The following is a 21651-nucleotide window of genomic DNA, read 5'->3' on the forward strand; positions in this document are numbered from 1 at the left end:
TGGATGCCTGATTGGCCAATGGCAGCCATGGTTTTTTTTTCAGTACTTAGGGATCTTGAAAAATCCACTTACAAATTAGCATATGGATGCGTATGACCAAATTCCTACTTTATTGGCTTTATGGTTGTCAGGAGTGCAGGTGACAGACAGATATAAAAGCAGACTTTATTAGGCAAACTGGCAGACAAATCCAAATTGTAGGCAAAAATCAGAATCCAGAAACAGGCAAAGGTCAAGCAAGGTCCAAACAGAACATCAAATAGTGATATAGAGACCCTGAACTTCCTGAGTTTGCTTTGAAAACTACAAAGCAGTGCTTCGAAGCTTGTATTGAAGTGCCAAAGTTACGTGATAGTGACGACTAAAGCTTCGTTCTGTACACACCCATGTGATTGTGTCGTTAGTGGTTCAGAATCAGTTCAAACTGGTTCAAACCACTATGTGGCACTTCTGTGGGCACAGTACCAAATGCTTTAGTTTTACTGATACAAATGAAACAAACTAACCTCCTTTGTTTCATGTGAACATTTTTTTTCAAAGGCAGGTGAGATTGTTAATAAGAAAAGGAACAGATTGAGCCCCAAGACAGTTAAACAAATACTTTTATTTTAAATAAAAATTGTTAAACTCCTCATGTCCTACTGTCACACAAGCATGTTTATTAATTGGTCACATAAGCAAAATATATATCATGTGAACAATAACAAAACCCTATGTATTAGCCTCTGCTGTTGAATTTTTTTACTGTTACAGGGCCACTTACATGCACTGTGCTAAACAAAACTTCAAATAATGACCCTTTTTTCAACTAATGTGGATTCAAATCTTCACTGGTTCAGAAAGCTTAATCACTAATATTAGTCAAAAATGCAAAATCTAAACAAAGTCAAACCAGAAACATAGCACAATAAACGAAAGACTTAATAAAGTGAAGCAAGTTACACTAAATATTTACTTCACAAGGACAAGGGCCAGTGAGAGTGCTTAAATAAGAGCAATGGCCTGCTGTGGTGACTAAGTCCAGGTGTGCGCAGAGGCGATTCTAGAGTCTGTTGTGGCCCCAAGCAAAAATTTCCAGGGGGCCCTTCTGACCAGTGTTCATCACCAATATGTTATAAATAATCTGACACCAACGAAAAATGTATGAAACCAAAGTTTTTTAAATTACAAATGTGAAAATACAATGGTAAAGAACAATAAAAACAATAAAAAACAAAATAAATAAGCCCTTGGGCCCTGACTCTCGGGGTGCCCCTGGGCCAGGGGGCCCCAAGCAGTTGCCTGCCTTGCCTGTTCACAAGCTGCACGTCTGGGTGTGTGCATTCAGTAATCAGGGGCCTGTGAGCAGTGAAGTGCAGGATGAGTGGTGTAGTCTAAGGTGGCCATATTTGAAGGCTGCTGTGAATGCTGGGAAATGGAGTCAAGAGTGCTAGCAGGCGCAAACGTGACAATGAGTCCTCAGAAACAGCTATTTGGACTTCAAATCCACCCCCTATATACAAACACACCCCAGCATTTGTAGCCTTCCTCAGAACCTTGCACTGAACATGTATTTCTAGTTTGGTTCAGATCCAGATGACCAATCATGAATAGACCCCTTCGCAGTAAACGTCATTCATACGTAAGAGGAAATTGCGCACGCAGCCTGGACTCAAAAAAGACTCAGCGATGCCTAGTTGTTGTGTTGTCGGGTGTCAGAATCGTAGCAGTGATGGGGTTAAAATGTACAGAATTCCAGCAGGATCTCACCCATTCCAAAAAAATCGCCGACGTCTATGGCTACAAGCCATCAAACGTGTAGACTGGGATGAAAGCACCATCAAAAATGCGCGGGTTTGCAGCGCCCACTTCATCACAGGTAAGATCAGGCTATTTATTAAATCTTTCTTTTTTATTCTTTCTAGTCTTCATTTATTGATGTAGCAAAATACTTTGGTAACGTTTGTCTGATTAGCTGGGTCATAGTTACACAATGTAATGAATATTGTTAGCATGTTAACTTAGCTTTGCATGCAATTTTGTTTGTAGGAGAGGTCTCGCTTGACTCAAGCAGTCCAGATTTTGTGCCATCATTATTTGTGTATGCCGAAAATCACAATTTTAAAGCAAGGATGGAAAGGTAAAATTGTGTGCCCTCACTCTAAATGCCAACTTACGTTGACTGCTCTAACCTGGCTCCCGCCCCGTTCAGTTTCATTTCTGGTCTCTGCCTCTCGCTTTTTACGCAGCTCTGATTTCTCTTAGCTGCACTCTTTACACTATCATTCCTTTCATGCCATTACCTCCTGCAAATTGCTGTTTAGCTAAAGCCACATTGCCATCACATCACTGGCATAATTTGATTAAAACAAAATGAATATGAATGTCCCATTGTTAATCAAGTTGTACATGCCCGCACATAACATAATCATATGCGTCTAAAGACTTGTAGGCACAAAGTTTTTCGTGGGTGTATACTGAAGTCTTGTCAATAAGGTACGAGTATATATCTGGCCATTGTATACCAGGGAACTTACTAACATCGTCCGTCCACTCTTTAATTAAATGCAGATCCGGTAGGCGATGTCCACTTGTTAGAGTTAACTTATTTATGTGTAGCATTCTCGATCTTGTAACGACAATTGTTTTGCATAATCTGACAACTCATAATGCCGGTCTATGGGCAGCGCCATTGTTTCTGAGTCTAGGCTGCGCGCGCATCCTGGCAACGGTCGGTTTGTTTACAAACATGCGAAGGGGTCTATTACAGCTATCTGAGTAACCCAGCTCTGCGTGTACCTAAGTATATTTCCAAGTACTTTTGTACATTAAGTCAAGCAGAAATATACACAAAACACCTCTACTTTTATTCAGGTACAATTTTTTTTAATATACAGCTCTGATTTGCAGTTTATTGTTAAAACATGCCTACTCTAAGAAAACTTTTGTGTGTCAAATATTAAAACAAACCCCTAACTGCACACATAACACCAGGTTTCTGCAAATCTATAACTATTAACATTAAAATTGATGTTAAAGGGCAGTGTCAGTAGATGACATGATGAATACAAACTAGTCAGCTGAAATAACCAGAATAAACTAAATGGATATCTTCTATGAAACCATTCAAACAGACAGAGTCCATCTAAAAAATAAGCTGAAAATAAGGTGGATACAATAATAAGATACATGCAATCGACGCTACATCTCAGATGGCAAAAAAAATTCTTGGCTGAGTCTGTCTTGCATTTGGATCTTCTGGTTTAGTTCTAACATTGGTAAATGGTATGTGGGATAAGTTTATGCCACATTCAAATAAACTTTTGGCTAAATTGTGGCATGAATTTGTTTGAAAGAGGTTAAAAGGCGGGTGGCACGGTGGTGTAGTGTCGCCTCACAGCAAGAAGGTCCTGGGATCAAGCTCAGCAGTTGATGAGGGCCTTTCTATGTGGAGTTTGCATGTTCTCCCCATGTCTGTGTGGGTTTCTTCCAGGTGCTCCAGTTTCCCCCACAGTCCAAAGACATGCAGGTTAGGCTAATTGGTGGCTCTAAATTGACCATAGGTGTGAATGTGAGTGTGAATGGTTGTTTGTTTCTATGTGTCAGCCCTGTGATGACTTGCCGACTTGTCCAGGGTGTACCCCACCTCTCGCCCGTAGTCAGCTGGGATAGGCTCCAGCTTGCCTGCGACCCTGTAGAACAGGATAATGGATGGATGGGTCAAAAGGCACCAACAGACTTCAGTCCACTAGGCTGAGATTCTGGCCTGAATCTGTTCAACTTAAAAGGAACAGGAAAAATATGCCATTTTATTCAGCTTGGTCTCTCAATGTGTGTTCTATGTCTTCTTTGAGTTTCATAAGGAAGAAAAGCTATATTTGGCGATAACTAAAGTAAGGTATGCTTATTTCTTTCTTGTATTTTTGTTCTGCATCATCTATCTATCAACAATATTTAAACAGGTGGTCCAATTCAGCTAAGGCTAGTTTAAATGGAGGCCTGTAATATAACTAACTAACATGTACAACACATGAAAAAAGGTGTGTGTGTACACACACTATATATATATATATATATATATATATATATATATATATATATATATATATATATATATATATTAGTGTGTGTACCCCACCTCAGCATAAGTGCTCAGCATAAATGAGTACACCCCCTTTGAAAAATAACATTTTAAACAATATCAGAATCAGAAGCCCTTTATTGTCACTAGTCACATGTACCAGCGAAATTAGCCGTCAACCTGTCCGTACATATACAACATACAATTGACATAGGGTAGACAGGACAGGAAGACAGGGATAAAGATAAAAAGGAAACACAACATGAGGAGAGATAAGAAAAAAAAGAATACCCCTCCCACTATGCTCCTGTCAGGAGTACAGTGTGGGAACATTAAAAAAAAAAACCCTTTGCATAAGCACAACTACAACACAGGTACACTTTAAACATGGGACTTGAGTGGGGGGAAATCAGGGGTAAGGGGGGAGGGGGGGGAAGGGGAGGAGGTAATCCAGCGCAAGCAAGCAGCCATCCGCTCCTGCAGCCATGAAGGCGCTGGTCACTCACCTGCTTGTCACACGGGGGGTAAAAATGGCGACCGCGGAGAGTTAGAGAGGAATTCGAAAAATGAGAGTGTCTCCCGGCATTGACCTTCAGGGGGAAATATTTTCTCAGCAACGGCCTAAAACAAGGCCGGTTCTGTCTCAGGGCGCCGAATGTCGATAAGATATGAATTGTTTGGTCTTTCCAGACGCAGTCTTTGCACGTCCTCACCGCTCGTCCATATCTGTCCATTCTATTCAAATTGATCTCTGAAAAAGTATTCCTTGCAAAGCTGAAAGCTGCTCCGAGATAACAACCATTTTGTGGTTAAAGTTCTGAATGTCCACAGTCCAAGTGCCAACAGCTTTGCCCACCACTCCAATATTGGGCAACTTTGTGGGGCTTTGAACAGCTGTCACCGTTGTCTGATTTCCTCGATATACCAGGGCAATACCTAATCCAATCAGCAAAAGTCCTGTAATCATGGTTCCGAATAGGTAGATATCTTCAATGTCCTCCACAGAAAGAATCGCCAGGCACACGACCCGCCACTGCTCCCACGCGTCCATCGTGTAACCAGCCGCAAACGTTCCGGCAGGACAAACGGGTTCCCCCGAACCCAAAACTGTGTCAATTTTGTTAGGAGACCAGTTTATCAATTCCATGCTTTTTAGTTTAGAAAGTAATGCAGGGGGCGGCACGGTGGTGTAGTGGTTAGCGCTGTCGCCTCACAGCAAGAAGGTCCTGGGTTCGAGCCCCGGGGCCGGCGAGGGCCTTTCTGTGCGGAGTTTGCATGTTCTCCCCGTGTCCGCGTGGGTTTCCTCCGGGTGCTCCGGTTTCCCCCACAGTCCAAAGACATGCAGGTTAGGTTAACTGGTGACTCTAAATTGACCGTAGGTGTGAATGTGAGTGTGAATGGTTGTCTGTGTCTATGTGTCAGCCCTGTGATGACCTGGCGACTTGTCCAGGGTGTACCCCGCCTTTCGCCCGTAGTCAGCTGGGATAGGCTCCAGCTTGCTTGCGACCCTGTAGAACAGGATAAAGCGGCTAGAGATAATGAGATGAGATGAGAAGTAATGCAGGAAGAGTCTCTTCAAAAAGTACAGCAGACGAGACAAGAGACAGAGCACAAGCAGGGAAAAAAAGGAGGGAGAGGGAGAGCAGAATGCGACCACCTTCCGTGGAAGCACGGAGAGAAAAATATCTCAATGAACACAAACAATTTCCAAAATGTTGACAAGACAAAGTTTAATATAACATCTGTTTAACTTATAACGTGAAAGTAAGGTTCATAATATAACTTAGGTTACACATTTTTTTCAGTTTTACTCAAATTAGGGTGGTGCAAAAATGAGTACACCCCACAACAAAAACTACTACATCTAGTACTTTGTATGGCCTCCATGATTTTTAATGACAGCACCAAGTCTTCTAGGCATGGAATGAACAAGTTGGCGACGTTTTGCAACATCAATCTTTTTCCATTCTTCAACAATGACCTCTTTTAGTGACTGGATGCTGGATGGAGAGTGATGCTCAACTTGTCTTTTCAGAATTCCCCAAAGAAAATAATTTCTTTACACCACAAAGGTGAAGGCTACAAGAAGATCAGCAAAGCTTTACTTATCAGTCAGAATACTGTAGAAAAAGTGGTACAAAAATTTAAGAAAGATGGAACTGCAACCATCTCACAGAGATGTCCAAGTCATCCACGGAAGTTAACACCTCGACAGGAGCGTCTTCTGATGAGAAGGGTTGAAGAAAATCGGCATGCAAGTTCACTGCAGTTATCTAAAGAAGTAGAAAGCCAGACTGGGGTGACTATTTCCCGTGACACAATACGGCGTGCACTGCAAGGGAATGGCATGCATGGATGCCGTCCACGAAAGGAGCCTCTCCTAAAGCCCAGGCACAAAAAAGCCCACCTAGAGTTTGCCAGGGCCCATGCTGACAAAGATGAAGACTACTGGGACTCTATACTCTGGAGTGATGAGACCAAGATAAATGTTTTTGGAACTGATGGCTTCAAAACTGTATGGCGTCGCAAAGGTGAGGAATACAAAGAAAAATGCATGGTGCCTACAGTGAAACAAGGTGGTGGCAGTGTCCTTATGTGGGGCTGCATGAGTGCTGCTGGTGTCGAGGAGCTGCATTTCATTGATGGCATCATGAATTCACAGATGTATTACTCTATACTGAAAGAGAAGATGCTACCATCACTCCGTGCCCTTGGTCGTCGTGCACTTTTCCAACATGACTAAACACACATCTAAGGCCACTTTTGGATTTCTGAAGAAGAACAGGGTGAAAGTGATTCAGTGGCCAAGTATGTCTCCTGATCTGAACCCAGTCGAACACCTATGGGGAATTCTTTTTTTTTTTTTTTAAGATTTTTTTTGGGCTTTTTGCACCTTTATTGGATAGGACAGTGTAGAGACAGGAAATGAGCGGGAGAGAGAGAGACGGGAAGGGATCGGGAAATGACCTCAGGCCGGAATCGAACCCGGGTCGCCCGCATTCATGGTATGGCGCCTTAACCACCTGGAATTCTGAAGAGACAAGTTGAGCATCACTCTCCATCCAGCATCCAGTCACTAAAAGAGGTCATTGTTGAAGAATGGAAAAAGATTGATGTTGCAAAATGTCGCCAACTTGTTCATTCCATGCCTAGAAGACTTGGTGCTGTCATTAAAAATCATGGAGGCCATACAAAGTGCTAGATGTAGTAGTTTTTGTTGTGGGGTGTACTCATTTTTGCACCACCCTAATTTGAGTAAAACTGAAAAAATGTGTAATTGAAGTTATATTATTAACCTTACTTTCACGTTATAAGTTAAACAGATGTTATATTAAACTTTGTCTTGTCAACATTTTGGAAATTGTTTGTGTTCATTGAGATATTGTTTAAAATGTTACTTTTCAAAGGGGGTGTACTCATTTACGCTGAGCACTATATATGCTATGAATACACATATATCCAAACTAACTACACAAATGAAGATTATAATTCAGATTGCTTGCTGTAGTTAGGTAGCAAGGCTATCCCACATCTGACTATCCTACAGCTAGTTATATATATAATATAGTCCAGCTTTTTAATGCGATTAATTGTGATTGTATGTCATGAAGCTACATGAAATGGTAAGGAAAAATGCATATAGTTTCCAAAATTATTTACAACCCCAATTCCAAAAAAGTAGGGACACTGTGTAAAATGTTAATAAAAACAGAATGCAATAATTTACAAATCAATTTTGACCTCTGTTCAATTGGATACATTACAAAGACAAGATATTTAATGTTCATAATGTTCATATCAACTTTATTGTTTTTTGTAAATATACACTCATTCTGAATTTGATACCTGAAATACATTCCAAAAAGTTGGGACAAGGGTAACAAAAGAATGGGAAAGTTGTGGAATGCTCAAAAAACTCGTGTTTGGAACATTCTATAGCTAAACAGGTTAATTGGTAATTGGAAAGACTCAGTCCTTCACAAGCAGGGATGGGGTGATATTCACAATTTTGTGAAAAACTGCATCGGCAAAGAATTTAGGGATTTCACCATTGACAATCCATAATATCAAAAGATTCAGAGAATCCAGAGAAAGTTCTGCACGTAAGGGGCAAAGTCAAAAACCAACATTGAACATCTGTGAACTTAGATCCCTCACGTGACCCTTAAAAACTGACATGATTGTACAACGGATATTACTACATAGGCTCAGGAACAGTTAAGAAAACTGTTGTTGGCAAACAGTTTGTTGATGCACCTGTCATGCAAAGTGAAAGCCATATATCAACATCCAGAAATGCCACTGAATTCTCTGGGCCTGAACTCATGTGAGTTGGACTGGCACAACACAAAAGTGTGCTGTGGTCTGACGAGTCCACATTTCAAATTGTTTTTGGAAATCATGGATGTTTTGTCCCCTGGGCCAAAGAGGAAAAGGACCATCCAGATTGATACCTGCACAAAGTTCAAAAGTCAGCATCTCTGATGGTATGGGGTGTATTAATCACTGCAGTAATTATTCAGTCAAAGGTTCTTAAGTATTTGCTGATTTAAATCCAAATGGTGACTTTTGTTTTGGCCAGTGGTGTATTTTTATATAAACAAAAATGTTATTTCTAAAAATAAAGTATCTAGTTTTACACATAACAGTTTTCCTGGTTGTTTTTTAACAAACTTATCATGATACATGATTGTGTATCCTAGAAATGTCTTTGAGAATCATATGATTTTCTACTAGAGCATCTCAGACAATTAGAATATCATGAAAAAGTTCAACATTTTCCATCAGTTATTTAAGAAAGTGAAAATTTTATATATTCTAAACTCATTACATGTAAACTAACATGTTTCAAGCATTTTTCTATTTTAATTTAATAATTATGGCCTGCAGTGCAAAAAAAAAATCTAAAAATATTAGAGTATTTCATTTCGAGTTTGAGTAAAATAGAATAAATACTGTGTATCTCTTGGTCTAGTTCAGTACATGCAACCACAATCATGGGGAAGACTGCTGACTTGACAGTTGTCCAGAAGACAGTCATCGACACCCTCCACAAGGAGGGTAAGTCACAGAAGGTCATCGCTGAAAAGGCTGGCTGGAAAAGGTACACAAGCAACAGGGATGTCAATTCAAGAACTTGGGAGAGCTTCACAAGGAGTGGACTGAGGCTGGTGTCAGTACATCAAGAGCCACCACGCACAGATGTCTTCAGGAAAGGGGCTACAAACTGTCACATTCCTAATATCAAGCCATTCCTGAACCAGAGACAATGTCAGAAACGTCTTACCCGGGCTAAGAAATGAAAGAACTGGACTGTTGCTCAGTGGTCCAAATTCCTCTTTTCAGATGAAAGTAAATTTTGCATTTTATTTGTAAATCAAGGTCCTAGAGTCTGGAGGAAGAGCGGGGAGGCACAGAATCCAAGGTGTTTGAAGTCCAGTGTGAAGTTTCCACAGTCTGTGATGATTTGGGGTGCCATGTCATCTGCTGGTGTTGGTCCACTGTGTTTTATCAAGTTCAAAGTCAATGCAGCCATCTTCCAGGAGATTTTAGAGCACTTCATGCTTCCATCTGCTCACAAGATTTATGGAAATACTGATTTCCTTTTCCAGCAGGACTTAGCACCTGCACACAGTGCCAAAACTACTACCAAATGTTTTGCTGACCATGATATTACTGTTTTTGATTGGCCAGACAACTCGCCTGACCTGAACCCCATAGAGAATCTATGGGCTATGGTCAAGAGGAAGATGAGAAACACCCGACCCAAAAATACAGACACGCTGAAGGCTGCTATCAAAGTAACCTGGGCTTCAATAACACCTCAGCAGTGCCACAGGCTGATCGCCTCCATGCCATGCTGCATTAATGTAGTAATTTGTGGTAAAGGAGCCCCAACCAAGTACTGAGTGTATGGTATAAATGAACATGCTTTTCAGAAGTTGGACATTTCTGTATTGTAAATCCTTTTTTGATTGATCTTAGGAAATATTCTAATAATTCGAGATATTGGATTTCTGATTTTCATGAGCTATAAGCCATAATCATCAAAATTAAACAAAAAAGGCTTGAAATATTTCACTTTGCGTGTAATGAATATAGAATATATGAACATTTACCTTTTTGAATTAAACTATGAAAAAAATTAACTTTTCCACGATATTCTAATTGTTTGAGATGCACTAGTAGTTATATTGGCAGCCTATTACCTACATTTATGAAGCTATAGTGTCAGTGTTTTCACATTTAGCATCACTTCTGATTTAGAAGAATTTTTGTACATTGAGCTTGGGCCTAAGGAGTAGGAGTAAATTTTCCAATTTCTATTAATCTTTTTACAACATATTAATGGCTTTATACATACTGATCCTGATTGCTTTCTGATTAGAAGTTATGGCAGATTTATCATTGAACATTAATTTACATACTGAAGTTAGTAATTCATATGACTTTAGTGTCTTCTGATATTTTTTGGTTGTAAGTATTCTTAATAGGACATTGGCAATTTTGTTGTTTGGTCAACATGAGTCAACAAATTGTGATTAATGCATCATTTTATCTCTAGATCTTGATGACCCAGTGGTGACAGTACATCAAAGTGTGGGAGAGGCTAAAGAACAATTCTACTATGAACGAACAGTTTTCCTCCGGTGTGCTGCCAACTCCAACCCGCCAGTACGTTACAGCTGGAAACGTGGACATGAATTTTTGTCCCAAGGGTCTGACAAGGGTGTGGAGATCTATGAACCTTTCTTCACACAGGTAGGCTTTAAAACATCTCCAAGCATTAATATTATTATTAAGTATTAATAATATAAAGTATTGTTATATTATTAATATGCATAACTGCCTTACATCTGTTGGACCATATATAATGACAAAAATTTATGTAAATATTAAGTAACACATTTATACAGAAATAAAAAAAAAATTACAAGTTATCTAATCCAATATATTGGTCAGAAAATATAGAATACCATGTGATTAAAAAACATTTTCACAATACATTTGGGATGGTCCCATATGGACAGCCTAAAGATACACTTAGAAGATGGCTCTTGCACTTAATACAAAGTGATTTGCTACAATGGCAAGGATAGGACTGTGAGTGTCATGAACAGTTTTGCATTCACATCTCCATCAATGAACAGTTGATAAATTCAACAAAATAGACTTCATTTTAAAACTATAATGAATTTTCTGGTTACACAATTGCACTTTTTGAGCATATAGGACACACTTAGAGAAGCGAGTTATTTATAATCATGCTATCTGTTATCATTACATTATGGTTCGAATTATGTGGAAGCTGAGCTCCCATAGACTGAGGACTGGCTCCCATGAAAGCAGTAAAATAATATATCTATGGGGGTCTCTAAAAATGCAGTATTGTTATATTTTAATCACAAATAAAGCTTATTTTCCTTCAATATATTGAGTAATATTTACATTAAAGATAGACAAATAGCCCTAAATAATAAGAAGGGTAAACATGTTTTCCAAAAGAATGCATTACAGCTAGGTGCATACTTTCGTGAATGCAGCACCACCATGCCACTACGTGCGCAAACTATCCTTTTGAGAGCTCGCGAATGTTAACAGACACACGCACACACATGTTAATCCTTTAAGAAGACGAACCACTTAACCTTGGTTTCATTCGTTGGTTAAGTTTTCAATAACTTAGATGACTGGCTACCATGCCACCGGAAAAAAGGCCACTACTGGTGCTGACATCGTACTTAGCCTTGACACATTTTGGTTTCTGTTTGTCCAATCATGGATAAAGAAAGGACATCGGACGTCAGCATAATGGGTTCCTGGAGCACAACCACAGCCTGCTGAAAACAGACCACTTTGGTCTATTTTGTCTGAGTGATGGCAAGAGAATGGCTTTTACTTTCTACTAGTAGAATGCATTCTCCCTCTGTTTAAAATGTAGGCTATAGGAAAATAGCAAAAATAATATGCTCGGGAAAAAAAAAGACTACTCTGTATGCATACAAGTATAGCCTAACAAACCACGTAGCCTCTCACTCACAGAAAGTGCACCTGTTAGGCTATTTATTTATATATTTACTTGCCGCGTCCATGCACCATTCCTCTTTTTTTAAGAGACCCCCACAAAGAGGAATTCATAATTCAAACCCTAGTTACATTAATGGCATTTATCAGACACTCTTATCCAGAGCAATGTACAACATACCCAGAGCAGCCTAGGGAGTAGTTGGGGATGAGGTGCCTTACTCAAGGGCACTTCAGCCATTCCTGCTGGTTCAGGGAATCAAACCAGTGACCTTTTGGTCCCAAAACTGCTTTTCTACTAATTAGGCCACAGCTTTTCACCCAAATGAGGATGGGTTCCCTTTTGAGTCTGGTTCCTCTCAAGGGTTCTTCCTCATGTCATCTCAGGGAGTTTTTCCTTGCCACTGGCGCCTCAGGCTTGCTCAGTTGGGATAAATTTATTAATTCATATGTCTAAAATCGGGCGGCACGGTGGTGTAGTGGTTAGCGCTGTCGCCTCACAGCAAGAAGGTCCTGGGTTCAAGCCCCGGGGCCGGCGAGGGCCTTTCTGTGTGGAGTTTGCATGTTCTCCCCGTGTCCGCGTGGGTTTCCTCCAGGTACTCCGGTTTCCCCCACAGTCCAAAGACATGCAGGTTAGGTTAACTGGTGACTCTAAATTGACCGTAGGTGTGAATGGTTGTCTGTGTCTATGTGTCAGCCCTGTGATGACCTGGTGACTTGTCCAGGGTGTACCCCGCTTTTCGCCCGTAGTCAGCTGGGATAGGCTCCAGCTTGCCTGCGACCCTGTAGAAGGATAAAGCGGCTAGAGGAGATGAGATGTCTAAAATCTTTATTTTTCTCTAAAGCTGCTTTGCAATAATGTCTGTTGTTAAAAGCGCTATACAAATAAATTGACCTGATTTAAATTTAGAAGAAATAAAATAAAAACAAATAATGAGCAGTAATGGATCATAAATCAGTTCAAGCAGCTTTCATAAAAATGAAAAAAAAAATTCATTCAAATAATGTATTTATATCAGAATACAAATATCAGATGTGGAATAGTAAACAGTATGAATGGTATTAAGAACAGTGTGCATTGGATTCATCGGGTCAAGCGTTACATGTAGTGGCATGTCATGCATTGCATCAAGACCTTGTTCAGTTACATCAACCCCATTCCAAAATGTTGATCATCTTCCAAAGCCATTATTTTGTTGACTTGGATTTGTGTGTTATCATGCTGGGAGGTGAATATTTTTTTCCATTTTCAGGGGCATGGAATGTGCCAGTAACTGCAGGTTTTCCCCAAAATAGATTGGTATTTGTAGCTATCCATGATTCCGTCTATGTTGAGTAGAGCCCTAATCTCAGCTGAAGAGAAGCAGCTCCATACCATTGTGCTGCCACCACCATGCTTCACCATGGGTATTGTGTTCTTTGGTTGATAAGCTGGCTTATTTTTGCACGTAACATATTAAAAATTATGCCCAAAAAGTTCTACATTGGGCTCAGATCATAACACATTTAGGTGGGCTTGGATTTTTAATTTTTTTTTTTTTTTTTTGTGAGAGTGAGCTTCTTCCCCTTTGCCCAGACAGTATGAATTCCTTGTCAGCTATTCCTGCCACTACTTTAAACATTTATCACAATACACTGGCATTCCATTCCACTGGCAGAATGGAAATCGTCTTCTCAGACATTTTCAATCAATATAAACATATGAATTATTTTGTAAATGAATTGCCACAAGTCTATTATAAGATTAGTCAGGACACTGTTGGGTTTCTGTGTGTAGAATATCATGACTCTGTATTTAGCTGCTAGTGAGCAGGGTGATGGGAATGGGAGAGGTGGGCAAATAATTTACACCTAACCACAATAACACTGATACAATATAAAACTGACAGCACAACTCAAGCTTTTTTGATAGTGATACAGCATATGCAATGGCCACAAATACATTTTTTAAGCCCTGAGTGTCTCCTTTCATTTGAGCCATTAACCACTATTGTGGAGTGTGACATCACAAATAAATGTAATGCTGAACACAAAGGCATAGGCTTGATTTGGAAAATGGTGGGGACATAAATCTGTCATGGAGTCTGGTGTTCCTACCCCAGAAAAGTTAGGAATATTGCATTGCATTTCCTGAAATACTACACAATATACGAAGGGATGCTGCTAGAAATTTTGGGTCCTATGAAAAAATATAATATTGGGCCATTCAGGCCCATACTCTCTGATGCCTGTATGGACAAACTCTATGCAATACAACCCTATTGTGGCTCTATAAGGTAACATTACAGCTCATAGATGAAACACTTACCTGGTCACCTCTTTCTACTTTCTCTGCCTAACATGGATGCTTTCTCCCTCTCTCTCTCTGGTTCTCTTTCTCTCGTGCTTGTAAGGACAACCATGATATAATTAACTGACAACCATATTTGTCTAGTTTTGATCTTGCACATGGGATAAATTAGTTTTTATTAACAATCACACTAGATGGATGTGCTCGATGAGATAACACCGAAGTGCACAGGTCTTTCTCTCTGATACCTGTATCAACAACCACTAAGTGATGCACCTTTAGGGGTGTACTTATTTTCCCCCACCTTGTTTCTGAATGTTGGTTTACTTTTAGGGAAACAATGACTACATACTGAAGTCTGTGTGTGTGTGTGTGTGTGTGTGTGTGTGTGTGTGTGTGTGTGTGTGTGTGTCACCTGAGGTATTTGTTTATAGAAGTTAGAGAGGATCACCCAATTGTTATTTAGGAGCAGATAACTAAATAACGTAGAGATGAAGTAGGGTGTACTTTCTGTTTCCCCATGGCTATAGACAGACAGATAGATAACTGCTTTAAACACTGACATTTTGCTTCACACCACAAATCCCCTAATTGACATGGTCTCTTTCCTTCCCTCATGACAGTTTTCATCCATGCTCCAAATTGTGGCTACCTGCAGAAAAATCTCCATAGAGTGAAAATTCTTTACTCTGCTTGCTGTATTTTTAGTAGTCATCACCACTTATAAGAGGGACAGGGAGTGAACAACATGCTGACATCTGGAGCTTTTACAGACCAGTAACACATTTGTCTGACAGCTTCACAAAGGCAAATTTTAAAAAGGAGTTCACTGGCATTCAAGTGGCATTTTAATCAGCATTTGTATCAGCAGTTAGATACAGGCAACATGCTTTAACAGACTCTTACCGTAACTATAGTCCCAAATGAGAAGCCAGTGTGCTAGCTGTATTCATAAACTTTTTAGAGAAGAGATTTTGTGTTTTTGCTAGATTAGTGTTTCTACGTATTTTGTAATATTCTGAAGTAAGTAGTTATAAATTCACTCAAACAGGATGTAGGAAGGGGAGGCACGGTGGTGTAGTGGTTAGCACTGTCGCCTCACAGCAAGAAGGTCCGGGTTCGAGGCCGGCGAGGGCCTTTCTGTGCAGAGTTTGCATGTTCTCCCCGTGTCCGCGTGGGTTTCCTCTGGGTGCTCTGGTTTCCCCCACAGTCCAAAGACATGCAGGTTAGGTTAACTGGTGACTCTAAATTGACCGTAGGTGTGAATGTGAGTGTGAATGGTTGTCTGTGTCTATGTGTCAGCCCTGTGATGACCTGGCGACTTGTCCAGGGTGTACCCCGCCTTTCGCCCGTAGTCAGCTGGGATAGGCTCCAGCTTGCCTGCGACCCTGTAGAACAGGATAAAGCGGCTAGAGATGATGAGAGGATGAAGGAAAATGTCCATTAAAGCCACTCCAAGGCACTGTCTTAGAGAGCCCTTGGTATAAGAAAGTTATTGATGTAATGAGGTTAATGTGTGTAAAAGGAGAACTTTCTCAAGCCCTTCTATCAAAGCTAATGATCAATCAGAATTGGAATGAGCAGTCAGTTTAAAGCAAGTGACTGAGCTTATGATCTGCATTGAAGTAAGAGTAAAACAGTATTATATATTTTTTTAAGCAGTTATTTCACGAAATTGAGTTGGATATGTGCTAATAGCCAATGAGGCGCGACGAGTTGTCTATAAGCCATATACGTCAAAATTGAGTGGAATAACTGTTTTATTCTCTCCACATTCACTGGATTTTGAGAAACAGAGCATTTTTATTTTTGTTTTTTGCAAATTCGATAAATAAAAACTTTATACAAAATGTCCGACATAATCATTTCCACTTAGAATGTAAACAAACCGGCGTAATGACAGTAGCAATTTGTGAAAAATGCTACGGTATAATATTAATTCTTGAAGAATTAAAAAAAGATACGTTCTTAGCATCAAATACTTTTCTTCCATATTTTGTTGCCTTTTTGTAATTTGGGGGGTTTTCTTCTTCTTTTGGGTTTTTTGGCAGTTGGCAAACCAACTTAAAGGTGCGTTACCACCACCAACTGGGTTGGAGTGTGGAACAGGAGATATTAGGGGGAAAACCATATTCTTTTAGCTATTTCTGTTTCTTTTAAATACTTGATGATAATTTTTGGGATTTTGTTTTTGAGTAGGGTTTTTATTCCGTCCTTGGCTGGTTCAGCAACATGCTCCGCCATTTTGTTTTTCTCTATTCACTGTATATGAGCTGATATCCTAGTAATAGAGTAGCCAGTCAGAGTGTGCGATTGCTCATATCCAGTGAATGTGGATAGTATATAATTCTTAAAATAGTATTTTTAATAGTAAAAGAATATTTCTTCAAAACAACTTCCATGTAGCTGTTGTTTTGAATGTGTGGAACTCCATTTAGAATCGGATCTATGGTATAAATTTTTATTCGAAGAATTTATTTATGAGAAATGTATTAATATGTAGTGGCTTATTCAACTCATGGTCAAATCCATTAATAGCAGTTAATATTACATACAAATCTGAAGTATTTCTTGAATAAAAATAATTTACTATTTACTTTATACACTTATCATGCAGGGTGAAACAAAGATCCTCAAGCTGAAAAACCTTCGACCTCAGGACTATGCCAACTACACATGCACTGCTTCAGTGCGCAATGTCTGTGGCATCTCTGATAAGAGTGTATTCTTTCAGCTCACCAACACAACAGGTAGGTTATCCCCTGATAAATAGATACACTGACAAAAATACCAGGACTTCATTCAAGTTCAGTCCTGTGTTGTATGCTTAGTACTGTATATTGCTGGGAGATTGCCTGATTGTACATACCGTACCATTGGGTCAATGTACTCTGCAATGCACTAGCCTCAAATATGTAACATGCTCTAACAACAAACAGGTTTAAGCTAAACAGGGTAGATGTTGATTGCTGCCTGTTGATTGCTGTAGAAAACTCCTGTGCACTGCTGTTTCATTACTCTCTCACCAGTTCATTAACAGTATTCTAAAATATAGCTGCAAGCAGTTATGAAGAGGCCAAGCAAGCCAGAGTTGCCATGGCAACTAAATCTGATAATGTTAAAAGTGTGGCTGTAAGCACTGACAGCAAGTTTTGTGACCAAAGATTGAGTGTAACTGAGATATGAGCTCACATTCTGTTTGATGGATTCACCACTAAATCCAGTGTTCAACCACACACAAGAATGACTTTTTTTAAACAAACACATCAACAGTTACTGGACAAAACGTGCCTTTACTTATTGCAGTTCCCTCTCAGTGGTCAAACGAAAAGTTTTTTTCAGGCCCTGAGGAAGGGGTAGTGAGTCTGTGTACTGAGTTTCATGCTGATATATCAAAAAGTTGCTGAGATATGGTCTCATTTCCTGTTTGGTGACTTTGCTGCCAATTTTGATTGACTGCAATGGACAAATTGTTTTGAAAATCAAATCTCCACATCATAATGTTTGTGAGACATATTTGATGAAAACTGGGCAAAATTTGTGGCCCGTGAAAATTTAAAAACTTTCATAAAATGGCAGCACAGCCATTATGGTGTAATTGACATCATGTGGTGCACTGAACTTGGCTTGAACCATGGAATCCAATGGTACCACATTTATGAAAAACTCGCATACGGTTCAAAAGTTACATGCATAAAAGCATTTCCAAATTTGACCAGTTGGTGGTGGCAGAGCACTCAAGGTGCAAACACGCTGTGGGCATGTGTAGGTGGTGTAATGGTTAGTACTGCAAGAAGGTTCTGGGTTTGAGCCCAGCAGCTGGCGGGGGCCTTTCTGTGTGGAGTTTGCATGTTCTCCCTGTATCAGCGTGGGTTTCCTCTGGGTGCTCCGGTTTTCCCCACAGTTCAAAGACATGTAATTAGGTTAACGTGGGGCGGCCTTGGGCTGAAGTGCCCTTGAGCAAGGTACTTAACCCCTGAGTGCTCCCTGGGTGCTGTAGTGTGGCTGCCCACTGCTCTGGGTATGTGTGTGTTCAATGCTTCAGATGGGTTAAATGCAGAGGATCAATCTCACTGTGCTTGAAGTGTGCATGTGACAAATAAAGGTTTCTTCTTAAACATAAAACTGGGTGAAAATGAAGAGACTGTCAGTGTACCAAATTTCAAAACTTCTTACCATAAAGTTCTATGGGCTGCCATAGACATCCTAGCCAGAAGAAGAAATGGTAGAAATACTATGGGTACCTATGCAGGTTCACTGCTTGGCCCCCAACTAACCACCTACAATATGCAGCCCCCTGCACTCTTTATTGGTGGGCATCACTTTCCTTTGGCTGATAACATGACTTTTCTGCAGTCCTTTACTTTTCTTTCTCCCTGACTGTCTGCTTGGGTGTGTGCATGTCTGTCTGTTCAGTACAAAAATGGGCACAAATGACAGCTGAATGAGGGTTTTAGTCTACACTTTCATTTTACTCAGTTCAGATGGCTCTGTCCATTTTGGATGGCATATTGTCAGAGAAAAAATTAAAGTTAAAACTAGAGTAGGCAATTTATTTTAGAAGCTTTTTTGATATTTCTTGAAATTGTCTTTACATCCAGACAGCAATAAAGAAATTAAATGCTCTAATAAAAAGAAAAAAAATCCATCATGTGGTAGTCCAGGGGCTGTAAAACATATGTCAAATAATTTCATTCAGTCCGCATCAAATGATTGGATGGCTTACTTGCTTGTCTACCTACCTGTCTACATATCTGCATACCTGTGTGCACTCTGCCTGTGACCATTGCGTGTGACCAGAGTCTTCCACAAGACTAGACAGACATATTGCCAAAGCTAGAGAGCTAGTAACACAAGAATGTTATACCTACAACAGCTTGCACTTCTAAATGAAACAAGAAAAGAAAGGCTAAAGTACAACCCCGATTCCAAAAAAGTTGGGACAAAGTACAAATTGTAAATAAAAACGGAATGCAATAATTTACAGATCTCAAAAACTGATATTGTATTCACAATAGAACATACAGTGGTGCTTGAAAGTTTGTGAACCCTTTAGAATTTTCTGTATTTCTGCATAAATATGACCTAAAACATCATCAGATTTTCACACAAGTCCTAAAAGTAGATTAAGAGAACCCAGCTAAACAAATGAGACAAAAATATTATACTTGGTCATTTATTTATTGAGGAAAATGATCCAATATTGCATATCTGTGAGTGGCAAAAGTATGTGAACCTCTAGGATTAGCAGTTAATTTGAAGGTGAAATTAGAGTCAGGTGTTTTCAATCAATGGGATGACAATCAGGTGTGAGTGGGCACTGTGTTTTATTTAAAGAACAGGGATCTATCAAAGTCTGATCTTCACAACACGTGTTTATGGAAGTGTATCATGGCATGAACAAAGGAGATTTCTGAGGACCTCAGAAAAAGCGTTGTTGATGCTCATCAGTCTGGAAAAGGTTACAAAACCATCTCAAAAGAGTTTGGACTCCACCAATCCACAGTCAGACAGATTGTGTACAAATGGAGGAAATTCAAGACTGTTGTTACCCTTCCCAGGAGTGGTCGACCAACAAAGATCACTCCAAGAGCAAGGCGTGTAATAGTCGGCAAGGTTACAAAGGACCCCAGGGTAGCTTCTAAGCAACTGAAGGCCTCTCTCACATTGGCTAATGTTCATGAGTCCACCATCAGGAGAACACTGAACAACAATGGTGTGCATGGCAGGGTTACAAGGAGAAAGCCACTGCTCTCCAAAAAGAACATTATTGTTTGTCTGCAGTTTGCTAAAAATCATGTGGATAAGCCAGAAGGCTATTGGAAAAAATGTTTTGTGGATGGATGAGACCAAAATAGAACTTTTTGGTTTAAATAAGAAGTGTTATGCTTGGAGAAAGGAAAACACTGCATTCCAGCATCAGAACCTTATCCCATCTGTGAAACATGGTGGTGGTGGTAGTATCATGGTTTGGGCCTGTTTTGCTGCATCTGGGCCAGGACGGCTTGCCATCATTGATGGAACAATGAATTCTGAATTATACCAGCGAATTCTAAAGGAAAATGTCAGGACATCTGTCCATGAACTGAATCTCAAGAGAAGGTGGGTCATACAGCAAGACAATGCCCCTAAGCACACAAGTCGTTCTACCAAAGAATGGTTAAAGAAGAATAAAGTTAATGTTTTGGAATGGCCAAGTCAAAGTCCTGACCTTAATCCAATCGAAATGTTGTGGAAGGACCTGAAGTGAGCAGTTCATGTGAGGAAACCCACTAACATCCCAGAGTTGAAGCTGTTCTGTCCGGAGGAATGGGCTAAAATTCCTCAAAGTCGGTGTGCAGGACTGATCAACAGTTACTTGAAACGTTTAATTGCAGTTATTGCTGCACAAGGGGGTCACACCAGATACTGAAAGCAAAGGTTCACATACTTTTGCCACTCAGATATTTAATACTGGATCATTTTCCTCAATAAATAAATAAATGACCAAGTATAATATTTTTGTCTCATTTGTTTAAATGGGTTCTCTTTATCTACTTTTAGGGCTTGTGTGAAAATCTGATGATGTTTAAGGTCATATTTATGCAGAAATATAGAAAATTCTACAGGGTTCACAAACTTTCAAGCACCACTGTAGACAACATATCAAATGTCGAAAGTGAGAAATTTTGAAATTTCATGCTAAATATTGGCTCATTTGAAATTTCATGACAGCAACACATCTCAAAAAAGTTGGGACAGAGACAATAAGAGGCTGGAAAAGTTAAAGGTACAAAAAAGGAACAGCTGGAGGACCAAATTGCAACTCATTAGGTCAATTGGCAATAGGTCATTAACATGACTGGGTATAAAAAGAGCATCTTGGAGTGGCAGCGGCTCTCAGAAGTAAAGATGGGAAGAGGATCACCAATCCCCCTAATTCTGCACCGACAAATAGTGGAGCAATATCAGAAAGGAGTTCGACAGTGTAAAATTGCAAAGAGTTTGAACATATCATCATCTACAGTGCATAATATCATCAAAAGATTCAGAGAATCTGGAAGAATCTCTGTGCGTAAGGGTCAAGGCCGGAAAACCATACTGGGTGCCCGTGATCTTCAGGCCCTTAGACGGCACTGCATCACATACAGGCATGCTTCTGTATTGGAAATCACAAAATGGGCTCAGGAATATTTCCAGAGAACATTATCTGTGAACACAATTCACCGTGCCATCCGCCGTTGCCAGCTAAAACACTATAGTTCAAAGAAGAAGCCGTATCTGAACATGATCCAGA

General features: G+C 39.8%; 1 protein-coding gene across 3 annotated transcripts in view; it reads left to right on the top strand.

Annotated features, from left to right (window-relative positions):
* Positions 1 to 21651, top strand: part of mdga2a (MAM domain containing glycosylphosphatidylinositol anchor 2a) — a 256090-nt gene that overhangs the window by 93832 nt on the left and 140607 nt on the right. For all 3 annotated transcript variants that reach the window (XM_060933897.1, XM_060933898.1, XM_060933899.1), the window contains exons 4-5: positions 10626 to 10822; positions 16993 to 17125. In XM_060933897.1, the coding sequence (XP_060789880.1) occupies positions 10626 to 10822; positions 16993 to 17125 (330 nt within the window). The remainder of the gene's footprint in view (positions 1 to 10625; positions 10823 to 16992; positions 17126 to 21651) is intronic.

The sequence above is a fragment of the Neoarius graeffei genome, chromosome 11 (assembly GCF_027579695.1).
Source record: "Neoarius graeffei isolate fNeoGra1 chromosome 11, fNeoGra1.pri, whole genome shotgun sequence".
In the NCBI taxonomy this organism is placed as follows: Eukaryota; Metazoa; Chordata; class Actinopteri; order Siluriformes; family Ariidae; genus Neoarius; species Neoarius graeffei.